The sequence below is a fragment of the Eleutherodactylus coqui genome, chromosome 2, assembly GCF_035609145.1.
Source record: "Eleutherodactylus coqui strain aEleCoq1 chromosome 2, aEleCoq1.hap1, whole genome shotgun sequence".
Taxonomy (NCBI): Eukaryota; Metazoa; Chordata; class Amphibia; order Anura; family Eleutherodactylidae; genus Eleutherodactylus; species Eleutherodactylus coqui.
In genome coordinates this window covers 296,681,845-296,699,032 of record NC_089838.1, presented here as the reverse complement: position 1 = coordinate 296,699,032, position 17,188 = coordinate 296,681,845, and the positions used below count along the sequence as shown (strand labels likewise).

At 44.8% G+C, this 17,188-nt stretch overlaps 1 protein-coding gene across 3 annotated transcripts in view; it reads right to left on the bottom strand.

Moving 5' to 3' along the window:
• Window positions 1-17,188, bottom strand: part of TACC1 (transforming acidic coiled-coil containing protein 1) — a 106,596-nt gene that overhangs the window by 14,849 nt on the left and 74,559 nt on the right. For all 3 annotated transcript variants that reach the window (XM_066593375.1, XM_066593373.1, XM_066593376.1), the window contains 3 exons: window positions 8,715-8,775; window positions 6,367-6,520; window positions 5,599-5,645 (listed from right to left, as the gene is read on the bottom strand). In XM_066593375.1, coding sequence (XP_066449472.1) covers window positions 5,599-5,645; window positions 6,367-6,520; window positions 8,715-8,775 — 262 coding nt within the window. The remainder of the gene's footprint in view (window positions 1-5,598; window positions 5,646-6,366; window positions 6,521-8,714; window positions 8,776-17,188) is intronic.

Here is a 17,188-nt window from a genome sequence, read left to right as displayed (position 1 = left end):
ATCTGGCACAATGCCCCCCTGAAGCCAGGATGTAGATACTATTGAAGTCAATGGCAACCGTGCGACCCGCAGCGTATCTGCAATTGACATTGCAGAATGACGCGGGTACCCGCTTCATCAGCCAGTGACAAGGCAGGAAAAACAAAGATTAAAAATAAATAAATAAATTAAAAAAAGTTATATATCTGTACTGCGCATAACTGACGGCGAGCATCTGCGGTTATCTGCAATACAGAAAAACGAAGGTACGCAGGGTCGCCGGCCGGGAGTCAGAGCCGGATTCTGCTGCTGGCTCTCGTCACACTGTAAAAGTAAGTTTGTATAACACATGGCGGGAGGGGAGGGAGTTAAATGTGATGGATAGCGGTGAGGACAGGTCCCCTTTAACCCTTTCCAATCCACTGTCTGACCTCTGAATACATTATGATTTAAGGCTGTACAGCTCTGATGTTGGAAGACGTCCGTCAGGGTTCTCTTACTGTATATTGCCAGCCTCTCTGCTGTCGGAGCCTATCCAACGTGTCACCTCATGCAGTACTGGCTTTAGCCAGCAGATAGCGCCGTTGTATAACAGCAGATAAAGAGTAAGCCCCCTAGGAAAACCAGGATACAAATTGAAGTGGAAAGGGTTAAATGCTGCATATGCACCCAGTGGTGTAACTTGCGACTGTTGTACCCCATTACAAGATCTGTAGCGGGGCCCCCAAATATAATATTGTAGTGCTGGTCCCCTTATAGGAAGAGGCGAGTCCTTATGGGCAGTAGCATATGGGGACCAGATGGGGCGCCATAGCAAAAACTTAAAGGATTTCCCCAACAGAGTGGTTTTGCCACGCTGGACAGGAGAACCCGCTGGTTGCTTCCTGGTTTATCCACTTTAAAATGACCCGTTGGGCCAATATTCCCCGCCATGTTCCTTTTTGGAGGATGGTCCTCCATCTGCTCTCACTACCCAGTAGAAAAAGGGATGGTGTAATCAGAGCTGGGGCCCCTTCTCTCCAAGAGCCCCATAGCAGCTGTATGGTCTGCCCTCTGGTACATATGTCATTATTCTAGTACCATCTGTAATGGTGGGATTGTGGTTGGCATCATTTTGCCCCCACTGGGTACAATAGTTCGAGAGTCTAGCAAACAATGTCGCATGCGTATACAAAGGTATATTGGCGATTTCCATTTTTGCCCTTCTCCTTTGGTTGCTATGGGTCTTTGTTACCCATAGCAACCAATCACAGCGCAGCTTCCTCATAGCGCTGAGGTAAAATGAAAGCTGCGCTGTGATTGGTTGATGTGGGTTATAAGGACAGCTTTCATAGGAGTGTGATAACAGCCTACTTTTCCGTGGCCCACCCTGTAGAATATATGTGAAAGGAGCAAATTTCAGAGTATCCTGTAGATTTTCATATCTGCAACCTACGTGATGCATCATGGATTCCCCTTTTTGTAGATTTCACCCTTTACAATGCAAAGGGTTAAATCTGTGAATCTACAGCAGCTGCTCCAGTGCATCAAATACTGAAACACATCGCTGCTGCCACCTACTGTTGGATCATGGGATAACAGCACAATGTATAACAGGCACCTTTAGGCCACGGCCGCACTTGGAATGTCGGTGGAGGACATTCCGCAGCGGAAAACCTGCATCAAATTCTGCACCTTTTAGTGTGGAATTTGAAGCTGAACTTAACGTGGAATTAGGATATTTTCACATGGATTGCGCATCTAAAACCCGCGACTTTTTGATACGGGTTTTGTGTGAATCTGTCAATGGGCAAAAGACGCATGTGGAGTTTCGAAGCAAAAACAACGCGGAAACTAAAAACAACCGACATGTCAGGTCTTGATGCTGATTGGTTTCTCCTAAGGCCACTTTCACATGACCGAAAAAATCGTGCGAAGTTTGTGACGAGACGCACAAATATTAACCACATTCTTTTGAATGGAGTCATATACCTGAGCAATGTGGAGGGCAGAGAAAAAAAAAAAAAAAAGAAGATTGCAACATGTCGTATCTTAGGGAGTCTCCTTGGAACGCCTGGGCCCATTGTTTTGAATGGGGCCGGCAAAAACATTGCAGGGCGTGCGAGGCGCATGCGATACGAGGTTTCCCAGCTGAAAGCCACGCCAGAAGATCACTACTTTCCTGAAGTGACACAAAGACAGCTAGCATCTGTGGGGAAAGTGCACGTTGGTGAGCGCAATATCAGGCATGATACCACACTCGCCCATGGAAAGTTAGCCTTAGGGAGAGCACCTAGAAGTAGTGAGGAGACTTATAAGGCCATGCATGCGCCTCTGAGCTATAGCCTTCCCAATCCAGGCTACAGGCCTCTCGCTAGCCAAGCCGGTAACCTACTGCACACGGATGAGGGCAACCCCCACTCCAAAAAAAAAATAAAATAAAAAAATTCTGTCTGTAGAAGACATTGGCTCATATACCCAGTCATTGTTACAAGGCTTCTTAAAAAGGTCAGACACTGACTTGCAGAAATGCTGCCTTCCCATAGGTGGCGCCATAGTAGCACTGTTCTATCCTCCCATTTACTTGATGCAGAAACACCGAGAAACTACATTTTCCGCGTCGAAATTCTGCATGTGTATCTTGCCACTGACAGTGCAAACAGTGTGGATCAAGTGACGATACACACCAAGAAGCTTTGATGGAGGAGGACTTCAGTGTGGAATGTTTGCTAGAATTCATATGTTGCGGATTTGAATTCCGCGCCGTGTGTCAAATTTCCGATTTTTTCCGCAGCATGTGGACAAGATTTTGAAAATCTCATCACTTCGCTTCAACTGTAAATGCTGCAGACTTTCAGTGCAAAGGGCCCACACGAAAAATCCACAGCAAATCCGTCCCGTGTGCCCATGCGTCTACACGGGGCGACTGCGTGGTACATCTGTGCTCATAGCCGTTCCACCAAGTATCGCTCCGGTGTAAAACATAGTCGTTCAGAGAATGGAGGCAGAGCGGACCCGCGAATGCTTCTCCAGCCACTCGCCTCCATTCACTGCACGCAGAAGTTCATTGATTGGGCGGCTCCCGATGACACGACTATTGCCCAGATTCGCCGTTTCCAGTAGTAATCGCCCCATGTAGGGGTACCGCAAGTGGTGGAAAAACTAAAATAACTAAGAGGGAAATTTATTAAGACCGGTGTTTCGTACGCCAGTCTTCATACTATCCTCGCCGGCGTACAATGCGCCTAATATATGAAGAGGGGCTGGTTTGTTCAGGAGCTCGGGATCTTAACCCCTATGTTTCAAGAGTTGAAGTCCGCAGCAATAATAATATGCATGCGGCGGATGCAGGGAGGAAATTTTACACTCCCCGTTAAGAAGATTTTTGAAGTCTCACCCGTGCGGTTTGTACTACAAAGGCTGCGAAATTACGTATCAAGTTCTACAGCAGGTATTCTGCAACATTTATGCCGTGTGTGAAAGCTGTCTACTTATGTACATAAGGGGGTAGTGTTCAACAGCGCTCCTCCTTACCCTACCTGGCATGCTGACGGTGTCGGAATCGGATGATGGCCGTGGCGTGTAGTAGCGCCTTCTCCCATCTGAGATGCAGCCAGGAGGGGAAGCGGAGAGAGAAGACTGGCGGCTCGCTCGTCACCGCCAGAAGACCTGGTCCATTGATAGGGAAATAGTGCAGGCTAGGCGGAATGTATATGCGGATAACTGAATGCGGATGTGTAAGGGTGCGGCGCAGGAGAGTAGAGTTGTAACAAGGATTTAAGTAATACGTCACACGGGGACTGCATCGCCATTAATGACGCAACGACCTCTGGATATGGAAGGGACCTCTACAATGGGTTCTGTAGCTAAGGAAGCTGCTCCTATGGGGTATTTGAGGTTGGGGTCTACGGCCATAAAGATGATTATGTATGCAGAGGTTATACCGCAGATCAAGAGATGCCAAAAGTTAATAGGAAGTATACCTATCCCTTACTGCTGCCAAGGAGAGATATGATGGGGATGTTGGCGAGAGATGCCAAGTGATGAGAAGTATTGTGTGGCAGTTAATACTGAGAGTTAATGCCAAGTTAATATGCCCCGTCAAAGTATACGAACCCCCCCCCCCCCTATGGAGCGTAAATCACGTTATTATGCTAAGGTTACTAGACTCTCTCACTATCTCTTAGCACCCCTATTAGAGGGCACCCCAATATAGTGATATGTCTGCTGTGTGGATCTGTGAAGTAGTTGGGAGAAACTTGCCTTTTATCAGTAGCAGCACATGCATAGAGGAAGCAGTCCTGGGTATTAATAAGCTTCAGGCTAGCTACACCCACTCCGCCCTCCAGCTACTGATTGACCGCCTGTGCATAGAGGAAGCTGCCAACTAGTGGCTGGGGGATGTCAGCCAGCCTGCAGCTCATTAGTATGCAGGACTAATGCTATGTCTGGCTGCTAATAATTAAGTGTAAGTTTCCCCAATATGCAGCCAAAGATATACATATTACACACACGCTACAAGTATAGTAATTCTTTTGATCTCCTACAGTAGAGTGCAGCCTGAGAATAATCAGTCTACGGTCATCATCACAAGGGTGCTTTTAGACAGAGCAAGGAATAGTTCGCACAAGTGAAGGAGATCAAAGTTTGCTCATTCGCTCGGGTGGGAGTTTAAACGCAAAGATAAATAATTAAAAAAAATTTTTTTTTTTTACAGGATCGGTCAGTTCTCTGTATGGGTGAATGAGACGGACCACACGACCGCTGTTTAAACCGAACAATTAGCCAACAATGATTTTCACTTTTGCATGAAATGAACGATAACGATACATCGTTCAATTGTTGGTCGTGTTTACACGGAACAATTGTCATTCAAATCTGAACGATCCAGCGATTTTTTTTGAACGATAATCGTTCTGTGTAAGGGCACCCCATCCACGGACGTTGTGAAGTCCCACGGCAGATCTCCGCCACGGGAGCAGGAGCCGCACACGAATCTCCGCCGGTCAGCCTAATCTGATAGTTAGGCTGACCATGGAGAATCGGGGCAATTCGCAGCATGCTGCGAATTGCCCGCCACGAGCGGAGAATCGCAATGATTCTCCACTCGTGGACACGGGGCCGGCGCTTTCCATAGCAACGCTATGGAAAGCTTCGGCCAGCATGATTAGTTGGCGGTTTACCACCGGCGAATACACGTCTGTGGACAGGAGATCTAAAGTATATAGTGTATCAGATTGGACGCACGTGCTCCAATAGAGAATAGAGCAAAGAGCAAGGTGTTCTTATGACTATCACCAAGGAGGGACAGGAGATTTCAGCGCTGATGTAATTATGAACAAAGTACAATAAGTACAAAACAGAACGTGACATTTTGAAATGTCAGAAGGTGAAAAAAAAAAATCTAAAAATAAATGGAACTACTAAAGTTTCCACCAGGGGGCAGCAAACACATTTAACATCTCTGCATTGTGTAAAATTCATATGAAAGATCGAGGCGCTAACATATATTCATCCACAGTAACATCATGATCTGCACTGTGCAAATAGCAGTCAGAATGAGCGCGGAGTGTACAGGCACGGCATTATGGGGACCCGAATCATTGCACTTAAAGGGATAGATACTCCATAGATACTCACTTGTGGTGAACCTTCAGAGACCTCCAGAGATGATTGCTTTCCTAATCCTGAAGGCAGACAGAGAGGTGAGTATATTAGCAAATGAAGAACTAATGCAACTACACCTCAGCTAAAGTGTAAAAGTACTCTCAAAAAGTTTTTGACACATCAAAAGTTTTGATTAGTGTGGTTCCAGGTGCCAAGACAATACCGATTGCTACAACGGAGCAGTATAAAGGCTCATCCGAGTACGCTCTCTGCTTGCTAGCTGTATACGGGCTCGCATGCTATCCAATGAGCCAGTCTTTTCATCTGACGAGCAGACAGCACTCAGATGACAACTTCTGCTACTGCTTTCTAGCAGTCGGGGGTTCTCACTACCCAGGCCCACACTGATTCAAAAACTTTTGATATATTTCAAAGTACAGTTACATTTTAAAGGCAACCTGTCACCAGCTATGAGCACTATAATCCAAGCTATGGTGCTCATATAACAGGTTCCCAGAAGCCTGGGGATTGTAGCCCTTATACTTGCCCGCCTCCCAGTCCCAAAATTTGAAACACGGACCGTGCGGCAGACTCAAAACCGCAGACTGTGTTCTTGCACTCCTATGGAGATCAATGGGAGTGTACGTGCACGGCCCGAAGCTCTGAGTCCAATGCATGGCACAGCGAGGCAGGCAAGTATAAGAGAAAATACCTTCCTAGGCTCCTGGCCTATGGGCTCCATAACTTAGAATAGGATGGTCATACCTGGTGACAGGTTCCCTTTAAGTCTATTGTAAATACCTGAATCATTGGGGCACTCGAAAAACTCCAGTTCATCCTCTTGTTGACTTTTGGCTCCAGTGCCGGTGGTCTTAGGTGCCGGAACAGATGCCAGCTTCTCCTCATCTGTTGCATGACCTTCTCTCTTCTCTATGCTGGGAGAATCATCTTCTTGCTAAGAATAAAAGTAACATTTCAGTATACAACGGATTTCCAGGGCAATATTCCATTTGAGTAACAGGTTTTTAATCAAACTAAAATTGTATTTGCTTTTGCAGCATCTGCCTGGCACTGAGCACTTCTGATGAACTTACTGGTACACACTTTCTCTAGCTCATTATCACTAGTTATGTTCCACTTAAAGTGGACCTGTCACTTGTTGTTAAACTTTTGATTGGCGAATTGCCACCATTCGCTAAAACAAAGTAGCAGAAGCTCTTAGTTGAGCTGTGGGGCTGTTCCTTTCCGATTGGCTCTGCTTGGCTGTCCTTGGAGATCTCGATTGAGTGGTGTGCGGATCACAGACCTTCATCGGACCCGTACACCACTTGATCTTCTCAAGAGCTGAACAGAAGTAATGGGGCACAACGCTCAGACTAGCGCTTCTGCCTCTTTGGAGGGGGTCTCAGCACTCAGATCATCGCTGATCAAAACTTCTAATTTATCACTACAACATGTCAAAAAAATGACAGGTCCGCTAATGTATAAACATATTAAAGATGGTTATACCCAATCCCATGAAGACTGCAATCACATCTGGAATTCCAGGTTTTCAATGAAGCTCGTTAGCCTTTAAAATCCCATTTTATTCTGTTGGGTAACCTGCTTGGGACCAAGCAAAGTGAATATGGCGCTTGGTCCTGGGCTTTGCAACCGATTTTGGATTCAGGGTTTCCTAGGGGGCTTTCTCATTCTGCCGTTATACAATGGTGCCGTCTGCTGGCTAGAGCCAGTACTGCGGTATGAGACATGCTGGAGAGGCCCCCCGACAACAGAGCAGCCAGTAATATACAGTAAGAATACCCTGCCGGACGTCTTCCGACATCGGAGCTGTACAGCCTTCAATCAGAAGGTCTTCAGATGTCACAGTGGATTGGAAAGGGTTAATTCAGGCTGATATTAGAAAAATATGGTGCGGCATTAAAGGAGTATTCCAGCGATTCAAAATGAAAGTTACATGCTTCGTAAGGTGAAAAAAAAAAATGTAATTTTGCAATATAATGTGTTATACAAAGCTGCAGAGATATTGCCTGTCCTGCAGTCTCCCTCCCAGCTTAGTTCTCCATTGGTTATGCCCTGTAGGCTCCGCTATTTTACCGGTCAGACATGCTCGGTGCCTTCAAATTCTGTAATGACCACACAATTTGTGCAGTTGTGAATGTGCACTCGCCAGTAACTGGCAATGGGGCATTATGGGAGATTTTTGTAGTTTTTGCACTTCCTGGTGCCCATTTTAAATAACAATATGGAAGTTTGAACGCAGCCCTGGCACAGATCAGCAAAAAAAGGGTACGGTTTGAGGATTCAGATAGATGTGTGGACTAACAGCAATAAGTATAAACGTGTTAGGGAAATTTTGAGAATTTTGCCTTGTCTCCGGAATACCCCTTAAAAAGCCCCTGAGTAGCTGGGGTGCTCAACTCTTAGAGGCAACAGGGGACTTGGAGGAGAAGACAAGCGGTATCCTGTCCTCCACTTGGTGATCGGTGGGGGTCTCACCACTGATACCGAGTACAGGGGTCCAGTGACTCTCGCTTTTGGGTTGTTTCACCCCCTGCAGTGAAGGAAGAATGAATGGACTGCTAGTTAAGCTTCCATAGCTGACACTCATTCATGTCAATGAGGCTGACAGAAATACTCAAGTGCTTGCAGCTCGGCGATCTCTGGGCAGCCCCCTTGAAAATGAATGGAGAAGCACTACATATGTGTGACCAGTGCTCCATTCATATTAACATCCCAGTAAGGAGGATGGGGCAAACTGGGTCCCCTCCCCTTTCTTGGGATCAATGGGGGTCTCAGTAGTCATACCCCACCGATCAGTAAGTTATTCCCTATTCTGTGGATAGGGGATAACTTTGTGAGCCTCGTACAGCCCCTTTAAAGGGATTCTATCATGAGATTCTTGTTGCCCAGACCACAGCAGCATGAACCCAATACAGAGATGTCAATTACCGCACAAGTATGCTGCAGCATTTCACAATGGGTACACTTTGAAGTTTGACTTGGTGGATAGAAGTCTTCAATAAAGAACTTGAGAGCTTGTACTAAGTAGACATATAATGTCAAGGAACAACATGTGAGCAGATTTCAGTGCTGGTAAGTCATACAATAAATTCCATCACTGAGCTCTAGGAGATAGAATGACCCACCTGAGTGCAAACATCTAAGACCAAACTTGAGCCTTCATAGCTTTGTACTTTACAGCTGTTCCTAAAAACAACAAGAGAGATTTGTTAGTGAAGATTTGTGGTCTTCGGGAAACATTAGCCAACTGGTGGACCCAACTATGGCCATGCATGTACTTATAGACATCCTGCCATGCTTGGAGATAAAAGGTTTAGTACCATTGGGAAAACGATGGAAGGTTTATTTAGGAGAACATGGCTCACCAGGATGGAAAGTAATACACAATGGTTATGTAATAGTACACATGGTTACAAGGCGGTACATGGGTTATACAGTAGGGTCGGCACATACAAAGAGCATCTTGATTGGTTTTGGATTTAAGTACAGAGCAAGGGGGAGTTCAAGGAAAGCAGATTCATGCTGGTCTGTTGTAAAACTCATGCATTCTCTGCTAGGTGCTCTCCCGGCTATGCACCAGAGCCCCAGTGCTGATCTATATGTCCTGGTCTTAAAACCCTTGATGTACCGTTTCCTCATATTTCCTTCATGTTTAAGCTCAACATTCAGCTATTCTTTACAGCCATGGCAGACATCAAGCAGTAGAAGTCACATGGAAAAGGTGAGAGAGCAAAAAAAATATAGCAAGGCCTTTCAACATCTGGGTTATCACTAATGAAACTATCCACAAAGAAAAACATCTCAATGTCAGGCAGCAGCTAGAAAGTTCAAGAAAATCATCTTACAGTAGGACAAGAGGTTATGGAGGCAAAAAGAATATACAATCCACATTTGAAACGTGTGTAATAATGGAGAAAAGTGGAAAAAAAATCTTTTTAATGACTGAAGACGGAAAAAACTTCTGTGAGATTGATTGGTCTGAAAAAGAAGAATGAAGGAAAAGCCTTCAAAGAACGAAGATTTAGAAAGCGCCAATCAAGATTTGGATTTCTAAAAGAACTTTCACTTTCAACAGATTAAAGGCTTCCCGGGAGAAGTTTAGAAGATTAGGTGCGGTTGATTTGTGGAATTCATTATCTGCGAGAGATAAGCAATCCATTAGGTAGATACTTCATATCCTTTTCTTGTGGTAATTGGAAGTCTACAAATTCCTTTGCTTGGAGTGAACTCTAAAGAGAATGTGTAGAAGTCATCCCCCATGGAAATGAAGATTGCAGATCGAAGATCTACAAGATGTAACAAAAATATAATACAATGGAAAATACACATGGCCATAATGACTTGAGAATCAACCCAGACACTGAATGCATTTTCCTTATATCGGAGAAGGGTAGGAAAAAGGAAGGTCTATAATACATCTCCAAACACTTCACATTGCTTGAAACGGTTTGTTGGCAGGAGGCCTACAAATAAGGACAATGGAGAAGAAGGAACCAGAAGGCATAAATAACATAGTAGCCTCAAGAGCGCCCACCAAGAATGCAAGGCATTTAGCATCATGTAGACATATAGGGGCAGATTTACTAAAATGGTTTTATCAGACGGTGCAAACTCAGACTAGACAGTCTTATAACGTGCCAGATTGTTTACAGCGCCTCTACTGTCCACTCTAACTTTATACTATCTGTGAGTTGGCTTAGTGTACTACAGAAATTGTGCCATTTTTTAGAGCAATTTTTGGTACACTGTCACATTTAGGCCACACTCCCTTTTCTATAAAAACACATCCCACTGTAAGACATTGTGTTAGCACTATTCCCTTGCAGCAATGGGGTCCTGAGTTCAAATCCGACCAAGGGCAACATGGAGTTTCCACTCACACTCCAAAAACACACTAATAGGTGAACTTAGGGTGGTTTTACACCTGCATGGGGTCCATTTTTCTGCTGTGTTCGAGGAGCAGGAAAGGGAAATCCCATGGCTGAATAGCTCTGTCTTAGGATGGAACCGAACAACGCTGAACGGACCACATTAACTATAATAGGGTCTGTTCGCTTTCCACTCAGGTGCCCAGCTTATAGACATGCAGTGCCTTTTCTTCTGGAATTTTGTGCCAAATGTGAAACCAGCCTTAGGCCCAATGCCCATGGGCGGACTTGATGTGCGCAGCACGTCTGTTGGCGAGCCAGGCGCATCCGTCGCGCAGAAGAAAGATCCGGCTGGGATGGAGACGACCTGCACCACAGCCAGATAGGTAAGAAAACGTCCTAAAACATCCATGGTTGTGGGATTCCACACTTGGAATCCGTGCGTGTCTGTGAACATGAGGCCTTAGGCTGAGTCCCAAAGGCCGCAGAACCAAATATCAAGTAATGTACAGCGCTACGGACTATGTAAGCACTATATAAATGAATAAAATAAATACAACACTTTCACATCAATGAACCCCTGTAAAGGGGTATTTACATTTCAGCCAATTATGGCCTGAATGGCAATACTCTTTGTATGACGCAGCTAGGTTGGTCAGGAGTTACGGAAACTGTGTAGCTCCCAGTTTTGAGGGGTCATTCGGTTGTTTCCATAAACCCTATGCAGTAAGCGCCATCTAGTGCAGTTCTGTAACTCTGGACCACTGTAATCATCTCAACTGGGATAGGGGCCAGTACTTGAGACAGGTGCAGGTCCCAGAGCCAAGACCCACAGCTATTAGACTTTTACGGCATATCCTGGAAATCCCACCCCTTTGAGTTCCCCAGGATCCTCATCTCTTGGTCAGAGAGTAGTTACAATAAGCATCTCTCGCTCTGGATGACCTGCCCTGACCTGCATTACACAGACAACCCATTGATGTGAATGGTGTAATGCTTACTTTTTCCTGTGGGAGTGCTGCAGGGAAATTGAACACTTGCTTCCAGTTTTGTCCCACAGATTACAGTTGATCACTGGGGCTCCTAGCAGAGGCACACTTTATGATCAGCTTATTGCAAAATGAGTAGGGATTGGCCAAAAACAGAGAAACCCATAAAGTTTCATTTATCCCCTTTAGCTGGAAACACACACTGGTTAAGTCACAGTTCCCACACATACAGAGAATGGGAACCCTTATTGTTGATATGGTTCGGTCAGAGTACAATGGTCCTATGTAATCCTATAGGAAGAGAACTTTGATGTGGGATCAATATACAAAACAAGTCGCTGGAATGTCTGGCATTTTAATCACATGAGCTTCCCGTAGGGGAATGTGAAATGTCACAGGCAAGAAGGTCAAGTCTCCTGGCTACATTTATGCTTTATTTTAAAGGGAGTTACAAATTTTCAAAAATTGTGAAAAATGTGGATAATTCTGGATGATTTTGAAACTGATACCTCAAATAAACCTGTTCTACGTGAGAAGAGTTTGCATCTGTTTCACAAGTGTGGACCAAGTCACATGCTCCGTTTTTTCTGTACCTTTTCCTTTAAGTTATACCATTGCTACTGACAGCTTTCTTGGCGTGTTGATTTTTTTACCATTAGGTGGCACTGCTGTGTTTTAGATATTCAGACACGGGTTACATATTGTCAGACAGCATCTTGCAGGCCATGAAAACCGATTATTATAGATTACAAATCAGAAATGTAAAACGTAAAGATGCTTTGTGCCTTTTACAATTATTAGCATGCCAATCAGGCTTGGTACCGCACAGATGAGTGCAGTCTACCATGCAAAACAGCTTGGTCAGCATGCTAATCTGTTCTCTGGTTCCACATTTGTAATGTCTGACAGCAGGAAGCGTTGGCGTAGTTTATGGCGCGGCACGGAAGCTGCTTTGCATGCAGTAAGTACACAGAGCTTGAGCAAAAAAAAGGGGAAATGGCAGAACTGATCTTAGACCACTGAATGACCCGACCGTGCACATGGGTGACATCCTTATACAGAGAAGCTGGTGTAAGAACTGATCTCATAGTTGTTTTATGGGACAGATCAAGTTATCGGGCGCATCACTTTTGCGATGCAGCGTTTTTCTACGCCGCTATATTCGACTATGAACGCTGGATCGCTGCAAAAAGTACGCCAAAGTTATCGGTAGCGTCCGGCTCCAGTGAGAAGACAGGCCAGACACAACCGATGGAAATTCAGCCTAAAGATTAGGTTAAATGGGGCAATTACTGCCCGAATTCGCTGTTTCCAGATAATTGGCCTCTGTACACACAGTCAGCAGGACACCGACGCTCACTTGTTACAGTCACTTGGTTTTTAGCAAAAGCGACTGTAAACAGGACCCATTAAATGTTTGAGCGACTCCTATTTAGACTAATTTCCCACAGGGGAGAGTACGACAACGGGCCATGAAACTTGTGTCAAAAACGTCTCGCATCACTTTGGGGAACTAGCTATCCTCTGGCGTGGCCGATAGCAGCGGAGGCGGATCGCAGAGTGTTTCCCATTGTTTTCAATGGGAAACCATGCATTGTACTCATGTGCACCTAGCATGAGGTGCGCTGCTGCCGCCGGCCCCATTGGAAACGATGGGCGATGCGTTTCGGGGTAACGCCCAAAGATAGGACATGCCGCAATTATTTTCACTGTAAATGTGAGAAAGCTGCTGGCAGACTCCTCTGGCGGAGGCTTATCACCTCAAGGCTAAAGGCTCGTTCACACGAGCATATTTGTGCAACGTATTAAATGCGTAATACGCAGTGAAAAGAACCCATTGATTTCAATGGGTTCATTCACATGTGCGTATGTTTTCACGTGATGTTCAGTCGTGCGAAAACACCCTGTTTCCCTGAAAATAAGACATAGCATGATTTTCCTGAATTTTTGAGGATGCAAAAGGATTTTTCAGGCTTTTTGAGGATGCTTGAAATATAAGCCCTGCTCCAAAATTAAGCCCTGCTAACAGTTAATTAAAAAAAAGTCAATTTAAATAGTGTCCAGGCAGCTATACATGTAAAAATGTTAAACCTTTTTGAACAAAAATTAATATAAGGCACTGTCTTATTTTCGGAGAAACAGGGTAAACACAGCAGGTCCTATTTTGGTGTGTATTATAGGCCATTGAAGTGAAAGGGCAGTGCAAATACGCAGTGGATAGGCAGGAAACCTGTATATTTGCACAGCAAATCAATGGCCCTCCTGCATTCTTTTTTGTGTTTATACATAGCGTATTTACGTGTGTAAAAAACAGTAACAACGCTGTATCTGTGCGACGAAAACCCGCATATGCCTGTGTGAACGAGAACTAAAGGGAGTCGGCAGTTGAAATCCAAATATAGGAAGGGAGTCAGGGGTGCCCAATACATGTTAAACAATTGGCCGGACCCACCAACATTCACAGGTCTGGCCGATATACATGTAGGGTTTGTGGCCACCATAAAAGGGATTTTCCCACTAAAATGTATTTATCACTTATCCACAGGATAGGTAATAAATGTAGGATTGCTGGGGTCCTTTGGAAATCATGCAAACAGCAGATGAGAACCACCCCAAGGAATGGAGCAGTGGTGCCCATGCGGTTTATGGAAGCAGCTGAACGCTGCCCTCGGCTATCTCCATCAGTTCTGTAGAAATGAATGGTGATGCTCATATATGCTCACCACTGCTCCAAACAATAGGGGACTTGAATGCCTGCCGGACCCCCAGTGATCATACATTTATCACCCATACTACGGAGAGGTGAATAATGTATTTAGTGGGAAAAATCCCTTTAGGAACTAGCTAATACAAGTAGTATACCTCATAACTGTACAGGGTCCCTAGTCTGACATGATGGGTCCACCTACACATACCACAGAGATTGTATGCAACGTAAAAGGCAAAGTTCACACATGGTGGATTTTCTGTGGATTTTCTGCAGCAAATCCGTACCAAAATCCACTCCATTTGGTGCAGATCCGCGGCAGATTTCACCCCTTCAGTGTGAATTCGACTGAAAAAAGGTAAAGTCTGCTGCAGATGCAGGTCAAAATTTGTTCTAACTGCTACAGAGTTTGGTATGGATTTCTGCGGCTCTTTCCATCTGCGGAAAATCTGCAGGAAATCAGCTCCCTGTAAAGGCACCCTTAGGCCAGGTTCACATAGGGTGGATTTACGGCGGGTAAAATCTGCTATAAAAATCCACGATCACAGTTGCAGATTTCACTGCAGATTATCTGAGTATTTCAAGTCTGCTGCAGAAATCATCTCTTCAAATCAGCAGCTACTATTGCAGATTTGCTGATGGAGTACAGCCTATCCATTGAAGTCTATGGCAGAAATCCACTTCTAAGACAGTCTTGCTGTGGATTTAAATTCCGGACAAACGGTCAATTTCTGCACCGATTTAGCGTGCATTTTTCTGCAGCATGTGAATGAGGCTTTGAAAAATTTCATCCACGGAAAATCCGCCCTGTGTGAACATGGCCTAACCCATCCTATTACTCTATACAACTCCTACTACTAATACCCTATGTACCTTCTCTCCTATTAAACACTTTATCATAGGACTTCTCACATGAAGCCACGAGCCCTCCTATTATTCAGTATAACCTCACCCTGTAATGCCTTCTTGCCTTCTGCTACTTCATACAACCTCTTCCAACCATATTCCTCTGACACCATATTGCCTTTTCCTAGGCCACCGATAGCCATGGACTAGAAAAGAGCCTATCTGGAACATGCTTTATATACAAGTCTAAAAAAATACTACAATCTCATCACAAGACACATAGAATACTTACAACAGAAAACAGAGAAATTTCACTTGCTCAGAAGTCCTGAGGCAAATAAGGAAAGAAAAGAGAGGATAGTTGAACCAGTAGGGACTGAAGAATGGGGACATAGCAAATCACCCGCTCAGTGTCTTAGATATGAATATGGGTCAGATATTAGTCGATGGGGTAATAGTGGATATAGGTGGTTATATGGCATCTTGAATAGTGATGAGCGAGCATACTCGCTAAGGGCAATTGCTCGAGTGAGCATTGCCCTTAGTGAGTACCTGCCCGCTTGAGAGAAAAGGTTCGGGTGTCGGCGGCGGGCAGGGAGCTGCGGGGGAGAGCGGGGAGATCTCTCCCTCTCTCCCCCCTGCTTAGTGCTGCTACTTACCGCTCCCCCGCGCCGGCACCCGAACCTTTTCTCTCGAGCGGGCAGGTACTCGCTAAGGGCAATGCTCGCTCGAGCGAGCATTGCCCTTAGCGAGTATGCTCGCTCATCTCTAATCTTGAACAATGGGATCCGTGAACAGGAGACCTTAAACTGCACACTAAGTATACACAATGGAGGCTGCAATATTGTATGCTGAGCAACTTTCTATAGTCTTTTTACATTGGCCTATTATTAGGCCCAAACTTTCTCTTGCCCGATAATCAGCATGTCCGAACATTCTGCCGATCATCTGACGAAAGAGTAAGTGGTCGTTTATTGGCCGATCACATCTTTTATGCGCAACATAAAAATCCATCGTCGACAGCACATTCCCCCATGTAAACGGGGGGTGTGCTGCCATCAATGATGATACTCTATGGGGACTAACGATTCTATGAACGATCACTTGTCCTCTAATAGAGTCTAAATAAGTCTATATGAAAGGCCAAGCAGACGACCGCGGATCTCATTCATCCGGTCTCGACAATGGTAGCGCATTGCTTCATGTAAAAAGGACCCTTTAAAAAGAGTTGTACCAAGATCACAAGTTATCTCCTATCCCCCCATGTCTTCTTTTCTCTGTCACTGCATTGTTGCTTCTGACCCCCGCAGTGACGCCAGAATTAATGGAGCGCTGGCCAAGTATGCACGTTAGGCCCTCCATTCATTTTAGTGGGGCTGATGAAAATACCCAAGCGCTTGCAGCTCGGCTATCTCATTGAAAGGGAATGGATTGTCAGCGTGCTTCCGGATGGGCTCTCCATTCAATCTCCTCCTTAATGCGAGGGTTCAATAAACCCACAGCAAGGGGGATGGGAAACAAGGGATTCCCCACTGATCAGCAAGTTATTCCCTATCCTGTGGATGGGGGATAACTTGTGAGCTTGGTACTACTACTTTAAGTTACAGTGTTCAACCTTCAACATGGATGCCTCTATCGGTGTTACTATCAGGGCAGTTACTAGGTAGAAAAAAAAATACCAAGAAGATGATATGTAGAGCAAAGGAAGAAATTCTATAATGTGCTACAAGGAATCAGACAAGGAATTACAAAATCATATGGTGTTATAGAGAGGTTATATGAAGTAACACAAGGGAGTAAACAAAGGAATCTGCATGAAAAAGCAGTGAAGAATACAATTATTACACATATAGGGACTAGGACTACAGAGCTGAAACAGTCCTACAATGTGGACCATTAAAGAGATAGCACCGAATTGGAAGAACATGGCCAATTTATTCCAAAAACAGCGCCACACCGTCCACATGTTGTATGTGGTATTGCAGTTAAGTTCTACTGAAGTGAGTGGAGCTTAACTACAAAACCAGACACAACCTGTGAAGAGGGGTGGCACCGTTTCTGAAAAGTCATAGCCATGTTTTTCTAATACCGTGCAACCCCATTAATTCTATTTTGTAGTGAGGTCCCTATACCAAAAAATTTGCAGCACTAATCTGATTAACTTACTAATTGCTGGGATACCTTAATTT